The sequence below is a fragment of the Onychostruthus taczanowskii genome, unplaced genomic scaffold (assembly GCF_017590055.1).
Source record: "Onychostruthus taczanowskii isolate IOZ18803 unplaced genomic scaffold, ASM1759005v1 scaffold1, whole genome shotgun sequence".
Taxonomy (NCBI): Eukaryota; Metazoa; Chordata; class Aves; order Passeriformes; family Passeridae; genus Onychostruthus; species Onychostruthus taczanowskii.
In genome coordinates this window covers 17656713-17666164 of record NW_024496525.1, presented here as the reverse complement: position 1 = coordinate 17666164, position 9452 = coordinate 17656713, and the positions used below count along the sequence as shown (strand labels likewise).

At 44.0% G+C, this 9452-nt stretch overlaps 1 protein-coding gene across 1 annotated transcript; it reads right to left on the bottom strand.

Moving 5' to 3' along the window:
* Window positions 1–45: 45 nt before the first annotated feature.
* COQ6 (coenzyme Q6, monooxygenase) lies at window positions 46–9299 on the bottom strand. Its single transcript, XM_041396687.1, has 12 exons — window positions 9129–9299; window positions 7220–7354; window positions 6463–6521; window positions 5247–5370; window positions 4692–4822; window positions 4216–4323; window positions 4064–4126; window positions 3638–3745; window positions 3057–3259; window positions 1824–1939; window positions 1313–1479; window positions 46–198 (listed from the first exon to the last, which is right to left on the bottom strand). Exons 1-12 carry the CDS (start codon window positions 9286–9288, stop codon window positions 169–171), a joined length of 1404 nt encoding a protein of 467 aa, XP_041252621.1. The 5' UTR covers window positions 9289–9299; the 3' UTR covers window positions 46–168.
* Between the last annotated feature and the right edge of the window lie 153 nt (window positions 9300–9452).

Genomic DNA, 9452 nt, shown 5'->3' with positions numbered 1-9452 from the left:
GGGCAGATGCGACGGCTTTTGCATAAACCAGTGGATGGTGTAATACACAGCTCAATCCCTCAGTTTTATTGAAAATTAAAATAAAAATTCAAATACTCAAGTCAGTTACAGTCCTTTTAAGGGCAATGCATTCACAGGCAAGCTGCTGACAGGCAGACTGACAACAGATCACTTGCTGGCAAAAGCCATGATTTGCTCCTAAAAGAGAAGACAAAGAGAAGTAATTCATAAGAATGTGTTTTAGAAAGAACCTTCAGGCACATTCCCTTTCATATAAGTGAACAACAATTCTTGGCCAGTCTTTCTAGCCACACGCAGAGAACCTATCCCTATGTCCTAGAAAATTAACAAAATCATAGCATTCCTGTCCTTCCCAAGTAGTACAAAACTGGTATTACCAATGGATTCTGTGCTCAGAAAAGACATCTTCGTTTGTTTTTTTCTTTTAAACAGAGAAAGAGAAAAAAAACTTATGAGCACTGAAGCAGCAGCATAGTCTTCCTTAATGAAGACACCATGGCAGTGGCAGCTGCTCTGCCTTAGGAATGTACTGATTTTCAGCTGAGAAAGTGTCTCAACTGTGACCATGACACAAAGGAAACAGGGAACCTGTGTTTAATATGAAGATGGAGAATAAATGAAATAAATTGAAATCCAAAGACGAGAATCTAATTTGCTGGTGCTTGGGAGCTTTGAGAGCAGAGGGCTTAAGGATCCTCACAAAAATCCAGCAACTAGGTCAAGAGGATGAGAAGTTCAGGCAGATAGGCTGCAAACAGAGGGGCTAAGACAGAAACTCCTCACCACTGCCTTCCTCAGGTAATTTCCATCTTAGAGACTTGAACTTCTGCCATGAGAGAACAACTCACAAAGCAAAATAGCACAGAAACAGTTACATGTGGGCTGCACAGTGCATCTGGGAAGTCACCCTATCTCTTAGTGAAGATGTGTCTTCACAGGCCTGTTTTCTCTGTGCATTGCTGGAATACAATTCAAGGTTTGACACTTCAATTTCATAGCAAAATAAAGACTTCTGATGACCTCTAACTCCTAATTACTGATACAGAATATAAGACAGTTAGATCTTTCATATTCCCTTGTGCTGGAGGGGGAAAAAAAAAGTCACTACTGAGTCATCAGTTGTTTAGGAACCCCCCCCAGGCTCATTCAGGACACAAACCCCTCAGTTTAAACTAGTATTTTTCAACCAAAAATGTTTCATTTAAAACAAACAAAGGTCTTTACATCTTGTGCATATTTCCTTAATAATTTTGGACAATTTCTACAGCCCTCACTGAAGTGAGATCCTTACTTTGACAGGAGGCAGGGCATTTGTTGCTTGCAATCCCCATGTCCTCAGCAACACCAGAGGAGCCAGTGTGGTAGAGTACAGCCTTTTTAGCACATCAGTAGCAGCTATCAAGGAGACATTATGCCTCTGACGTTCTGTTTCAAACTTGAGGAGGTGTTTTAAGGAGCCTGGAAGACATAATTGAATGTTTCTATTACAAAAAATTGTGCATCTTATCAATAGAGCAGTTTCCTCTGGGAACTGAAGGAGAACAGAGAAATGGTCCATCTCAATAAAGACTTCTTTCCACCAGCTACTGCTCATCTCACCACATTTCTAACTGCCATCTTACAGTTATTTTTTTTAAAGCAGCTTTAAATTCATGGGATGGAAACTGCATCCAAGAATTGTGAACTGCTTCACTTCAACAAAGCTTTCAAACACAAGACAGCTGCATGCTTAACCAGAGGTACTGCAGCAAAGGCCTGGAAGACTAATCCTTTACTGCCCCTTTGTTGGCTTGGAGCCTTACCCAGATCGCTCCCGTTGAAGGCTGCTGCACTGAGGTGATGAGCTAAACACGCAATGTCACCAAAGCCCAGGTTCACTCCTTGTCCTGCAAGTGGGTGGACTCTGTGTGCTGCATCCCTGGAGCAAGAGAAAACAGAAATTTCTTTCCCTTCTTAAAGAAAGCCACAGTAGCTGACAAACCCCAGAAGGGATCAGTATAGCACTCCTCACCTCTTTGCAATGAACACCTTAGAGCAGCATATGCGCTTTATCCAGAACCTCCTTGCATGCTATGCTGAACTACCTGACTGCCTCTCCAGTTGTAACAAGCAAGACATAGGGGAGGTAACAAAAAGCAGGTCTGAAAGGAAAAATTATAAAGAGGTGACTAGCCAAAGTCCTCTCAGATCACAATGGAACAGGCCTTTGTGTTTTTGTAAGTGACCTCAGCACAGCAGGAGCGCTGTCAATGGCACATTGCACAAACACAAAGAGGACAGACATCGTGAGTATAAAGGAGAGGTGGGATTATCATTGAACAGAAACAAAATCGTGTTCTTCCATAAACAGACTTATCTGTAAAGCTTAAAGACAATCATTGCTATAGGAGTCACAAAGTTAGAGAAATTAAATGAAGTTTTGATATAAAATGCAAGATAATGTGCTTTACCAAGCTATAAAGCATAGCATGCTCCCAAGTATAGAGTGGTTCATAGGTTGGAAAGATGAAAAGTGTACCACACAAAAGTGTAGCACAGCATCCAAGAATTACTAAAAGCTACCACCACACTGCAGAGAAGAAAGTACATGTGACCTTAGAATATATGAAATTAGGTATTTTCCTATTTGCATGCGCCACAATACAAAAGTGTCTGACATCCCACATGGAGTAATTTTTGTCATTTGTGTTTAAAAAAAGGTGAGTTTAAACCTCAAACTGGTGCTCAGAATGGCTGGTATAATGTAAGGGGAAGTACAGATCCAGCATGAGATACTGGATTGTTTCACTGGACTGTACAAACCAGGAAAAGGAAATAATTATCTTTCAATTTACACAGAAAGCACAGATAATGGGCAGAAAGCTACTCATACAAAAGGACATGAGGGCACACAGAACAAACCAGATCTGGGTGAAGTCAAACTGGAACAATGTATCATTTCTAACATCTAATTTGCTGACTGGGAGCTGCTGTCCTCAGGTCATTTCTAACCACACGCCACCCGCTCGCCCAAGGGCTGCCACTGAGCGCCTTACCCGATAAGAGCCACGCGGTGCTGGACGTACTCTGTCGCGTGGCCCATTCCAAGGGGGAACATGGCTCGGCTCTCTGGATCTACTTTAGCGACACTTGGGGGCAGCTGACGGACTGCAGTCCCTGAGGGCTTCAGGAGTGAAATGGCAGAACGGAACATGGCCCCAGCAGTGTCAATGAAGTCAGAGTGGTTTATGTTGCTCCACTGAAAGAGACAAACAAATCTTTGGAAGCTGACCCAAACTAGACCCATAAAAGAACCCAGATGAAAAAAAATCTGAGTTCCAAATACTGAATTTTAACCACTTGGACAAAACAATACAGTAGTAAAAACTATCTTCACCATTTTAGGACATACAAATTTCCAACAGGATGAGTCTACTCTTGCTACCTTTTGGAAATTTAGGTTAACCTCTGTGACTTTCAGAACTAACCTAATTCAGTCTCAAGGGGTCATCTTTTCTTTGCTAGGTGCCTCTTTAGTATCATTCTCACCAGAGGAAGGAACTTCAGAATCCACCTCTCCCATTACTGTCGTTTAAGCTACGGAATTCTGTTCTATTTCTGAAAGGCTGATACTCACAAAGGCAGAATTGATGCTATCCACAAAGCTTTCCTCATCCATAGCGAGAAGTTCCGATGCATGGTCATGAGATGTAGACCAGACCAGAGAGCTGGCAGTGTCAGACAGCTAGTTTAAGAGAATGTCAAGGGTAAATATCAAGAGAAAAAGAAACAAAAATAAATACTCAGTGCAAAGACTTCCCCACTGCCCTGTCTCACACCATCAGTCCCTCTGAAAATTACAGTTCCTGCCCAACTTGTAACAAGTGGAAAATGCCAAGGATAGAGTGAGACGGTAGGAGTGGGAAAACACAATAAATCAAGAGTGAAGGGCAGATGTGCAAATTCTTAAGAGACAGAACTAACACAGAAGGGCATGGATAGAAATAAAGTGACTAGACTACAAAAATCTTTAAAAACATTTAAAGAAATACAGACACCTTACCGGAAGAAGCGCAATTGGCCCAGTGGGAAGGAACCGCTGCCATGCTACATTGTTGTCTGTGGCCTGCAGTGGAAAGAAGCAAGTGGGCAGCAAGCCAGATCACCCTCTTAGGTTCTACTGCTTATGGAAGAGTCAGTTTAGCAGAATTTTACCTCAGATAAATGGAGAGTTGCCACCACAGCTGACTGGTCATACTGATGTTCGATGTTCTTAATTTCAGCTTCCTTCCGGACCATAGAGTTATGACCATCCGCACCAATCTGTAAAACAAAGAGATGCAAAGCAACTTCTGCAGCAGCTCTTAGAAACATTAGGAGCTAGTATTTCACTCCAAAAACCTCAGACTGCATCTTATATTGTCTGTTCATCCAGGGAAAAAAAAACCAATCCCCCCCAAAACCAGAAGAGGTGGGCCCTTCTGCTCTTCTCAAATTCAGCAGCATCTCCTTGTACCAGGCAGAGAAGGCCATGCCCAGTGTCCCACACCCTCCCTGCCAGGGTTAGCCACTCACCTCACTCTAGCACTCCATGTGGGTGGAGTGGCACACATGGAATTGGAACCAAATCCAGTGGAAAGGACTTGGGTTAGAAATGATGCCTTATCAATGGAAATAAAGAGTTTAGTTACCAGCAGCTTGGTCTGAAGTCTGCGTCCATCAGCTAACTCAACTTGGACCCAAGGGCTTGTGTCACAGCCATGGGAAGGAAGGGGCCAGGTGTACCCAACTGCTTTGCTCCTGTAGAAAACCTCCACCCGGTCTGATGGGAACACAGAGTACCATGGTCACAGCATGACACGGACAGGAAAAAAAGAAACATTGCTACAACAGCCAAGGCCATGCACCTTAGGAGCTCACCCTACAATTTTCAAGGCACCCTGAAAAAACAGATATGGACAACCCCTTGCCACTGCAAGGCCTGCTCTGGACAAGGAGGTAGAGATTTTTTTAATTAAGTCCAATTTTGAAGAGACTGTATCCTGAAGAACTACATATGCAAGTGCTTTCCTGCTTTGTAGCCTTTGGAAGTCAGATTTCTCCCTCCTTCCCAATTCCAGAAGGTTCCCATTCTCAAGAGTTACCTGTTAGACAAATTTCTCCCTCTCAAGACTTAACACACAATAGAAGGCAAGTAACTGAAAGCTATCTGCAGGAAATAAAACATTGAAGAAGTTGTCCACTACCTGCTACTGCATCTAACTGTTTTGTGAGAGCAGACATAATGACATCATTCTCCACTATGTAACCCATGTCATCTAAGTCATCTTTCTCAAAAACGATCATGGCTTCTGAACAAGCATCCCACACCTACGAAGAAAAAATACATTACATGAAGCTATGTGATAAAGAAGTCCATTTCAGGGACTTAACAGCAAAAAGACACAGTAATCTAGAAATATAGAACTAGACAAAACATCCTGAATTACTGTCCCTTCCCAGTTACTAAAGTGCACCACATAACAAATTTCATTAAATTATTTAGCTTAAGCTAAAAAAGTAATTCCAAGTCAAGTTTTTCATCCCTACTTTTCTGTTACATAATTACCATAGGAAGCTATGCTACAACCTTGCTGTAGGGTAACCCCAGCAGGCAGCTCAGCCCCACACCACTGCTTCCTTACTCCCCTGCACTGAGATGGGGAAGAAAACTGGAAGGATGAAAGTACAAAATTCATGGCTTGAGGTAAATGCACTTTAATAGGAAAGGCAAAAGCCACATGTGCAAGGAAAGCAAAACAAGGAATTAATTCACTGCTTCCCAAGACCAAGCAAGTGTTTAGTCATCTCCAGGAGAGCAGGGCCCCATCAAGCATAATGACTACCTGGGAAGACAAACTCCATTACTCCCAACTTCCCATCTTGCCTTCTTTTCCTCAGCTTTTATTGCTGAGCAGGGCAGTATATGGTATGGATTATCAGCCAGGGTCTGCTGTCCAACCTGTGTACCCTCCCAGCTTCTTGTGCACCCCTAGCCTGCTACTGGCAGGGCAGTGTGAGAAAGCCTTGACAATGTGTAAGCACTGCTCAGCAGTAACTAAAACATCCCTGTGTTATCAACAGTTTTCAACACAAATCTGACACACTGTCCCATACAAGCCACCATGAAGAGAAGAAACTCTATCCCAGCCAAACCTATACACCCTTTACCTTTATTTCCTGGCTAATACCCAAGCCTCAATATCTACAGCTGCCATTAGGAATCCACTTTCAGCCTGTAACATCAAGATCCTGAGGACAGGTATTTCTGAGCAGACTGCTACCCACAAAAAAAGGGACAGAAATGAACATAAGTATGACCTGCCCTTTACCATAGAAAGAAAAACCTTTGTGTCATTGATGCAAGTACTTTTGAGAATTCAGAGTAGACAGACACATGGTGTATCTGCAGCCCTAAGGCACCTGCATTCGCCGGAACGGTTTGAGTCTCAGGCTGCAGACGTGATCCCAGGCACCACAACCTGAAAAAGGACAGAAATACACGGAGATACAGGTTCACATGGGACACTGAGACCAAAACTAAACTGAAGCTCACTCCACACTCTCCTCCACTCTTCCCTGACTATGCTCAGGCTTGGCTTGCACCATCCCTAGACAGTGGCAGGTCTGCCTCAGTGCTATCACAGCTCCAGAATCACATTGTTAACACAAACCAGCAGGAAAGAATTAAGAGCACTCCCTCAGCCTCTGACCTAACAGACAACTCTCACTGTCCCATCACTGGGTAATAAAACAGTCATAGAAATGCACAGCATTATTGTAGAGAACATTTCTTTCTCCATAAGGAATCTAGGCTCAGATATCTCTTTAAAATGACAATTAATCCTCATTAACTGAGGACTGAATTACCAGATGACAAAGCACTAAGCTTCTTTTGTGAATAGAACATTCCAGGTGCTGTTGAGAGCACCTTACAACCTTTCACTAGCCTAAAGTCACAAATATTTATATAATAACAAATCAGACCAAGATACCAGAACACAGTTCCCTGTTATCGAGAGAATCTGGATTTAATAACCACAACTCAGCATGTAGAGACAAAGGCAAATAATCCTACTGATGTTAAGGTGAAGGCAACACATGGTCAAAAGGGTTTTTGTTCAAACAAAACCAGCTCAGATATAAATGTTAAAAATGCAAACAACAAAATCATACTTACTGCTTAGGAGGGTTGCTGATCCTGGGGAGATGGAACTGACCCTGTTGCTGTAACTGTCTGGCATGTGATCATATTCTTTCCTAGGACCAGCCTCCAGCAAAGCAATCTTTTTATCATGGAAGTGGATGTCATGCCCTAAAATAAGCAAATGCATGCTTTGTTACAATGCTCCTGCCAAAAATCTCAAAAATAAAACACCTGAGTTTTTGTAATAAGGCAGAATAGACACAACAATTAATAAAGAAATACATACACAATACAGGTTTTGACCAGGCAGGTAATTTGTATGTTAAAGCTTTATGACTACAATCCTGTTACTGAGATGGACAACTCTTTTGCAGCTAAAGCAGGGATTACATATTTCCCTTTTACATAAAGCTTACATTTTTATACAAATTTGCGCCATTTTTTTAAATAAAAATTTATTACTGGAGTATTATCAAGTGAAATTTGCAATGTTTACTCCAGAACACGTTTTCCAGAACTTAAACATCAATCTTCTTTTAGGAAATCAAAATCAAACTTCTGTGATACATAGCAATTACATTAATATTTTCCCTGTCCTTACATTCTGACAATGGGATAGCACAGGCAGTTTAGACTTTTAACTTCCAGTTAAAGAGAACTGAAAAAAAAAAAAAAAAAAGGAGATTGAAGTAAAGTGCAAAACACTGCAGCTGAGCTGGCCACAGTAGCAGCATCCCCACCACTACAGATGCAGAAGGCACTGAGGACAGCAGTGGTGTCCTTGCAACATCTGGAGTTTACTACTACAGCAGCCCTAAAGACAGCAGTGTCCTGGGCACATTTTCTAGATGATGCACAGTAATGACCTCATCTCCTGAGAGGTCCCAAACCTGCTTGTCAGCCTTAGATACCACTGCTGGAGGGGATCCTTATGCCATCTCAAATCCACCGGGCTCTTGTTTAACAATACAAGCAGAACTTAAGCTTGCAAGGTAAGCCCTTATACTTGCAAAGCACTCAGCACTTGCTCAGGATCTTTGCTCTTCTGGGCACTATTTTTTTTTAGCTTTTGTCACTACTACACCCTTCTGAATCCACATTGCAAATAAAGGAGCAGCCAGTACTTTTAGGATCTCTACTGATACAAAGCAAGCAGAAATCCATTTTAACTTGGTATTCCAGAGTTTAAAATACTGAGTTAGAGAATGAAACGTGGGATCAGATAATAATGATTAGACGGGTGGAGCACGTCTCCTACAATGAAAGACTGAGCAAACTGGGTTCGTTCAGCCTGGAATAGAGATGGCTTGGGGGTGACTGAATTGTGGCCTTAAGTATCTGAAGGGAGCCCACAAGAAAGACAAAAAGGGACTTTTTAGAAGATCATGTAGTGACAGGACAAGGGGAAATGGATTCAAACTGGAAGAGACTAGGTTTAGATTAGATATTAGGAGGAAGTTCTTTGGTGTGAGGATGGTGAGGCACTGGAACAGGTTGCTCAGAGAAGCTGGAAATGTCCCAACCCTGGAGGTGTTTGAGGCCAGGCTGGACGTGGCTCAGAGCAACCTGGCCTATGGACCCCGCACACCACAGGGGGGTGGAACTAGGTGATATTTAAGGTTCCTTCCAACCCATCCTATGAGTCTATATTCAGAAAAGCATTTCAGCTATGGGTGACATTATCCATCAGCTATTTAAGGATGAGCATGTTTGACAGAAACACTACGGTCTCGAAAACTGCAGCTAATGGCCCCATTAACAGCTGTGCGCACACACGGATACAGCCAGGCTCACCACTGACCAGCTCACCAAACAGCCCTAGGTCAACTTCAGAGCTCTGCCCCACGAGGACGCAGGATGAAGGATCCCTCAGCGGGATCCTGGACACTGAGCTCCTACACCCGGTTATCTCACACTGCGGGGGAGCGGGTCACAGCCTTACCCAGCACGGCGGCCATGGCGCTCCCGACCATGCCCCCGCCCGACACCACCACATCGTAGAGCGGTGGGGCGGAGGCGGCGGAGCGGAGCGGGGCGCGGGGCCCGGCCCTCAGCCGCGCTCCGAGCGGGGCCAGCAGCGCCCGCCCGCGCAGCGCCGCCATCGCCGCGGAACTGACGGCGGCGGAAGTGGCGCAGCGCAACCATGACAACGGCTGTGCGCGCCGCCGGCCTCGCCTCTGATTGGCTGCGTGAGGCCAAGGGGGCGGGCCCGAGCGGCGCTGGCCGCGCTGATTGGTGCAGGCCGGGGGGCGGGGCGGGTGAGGCG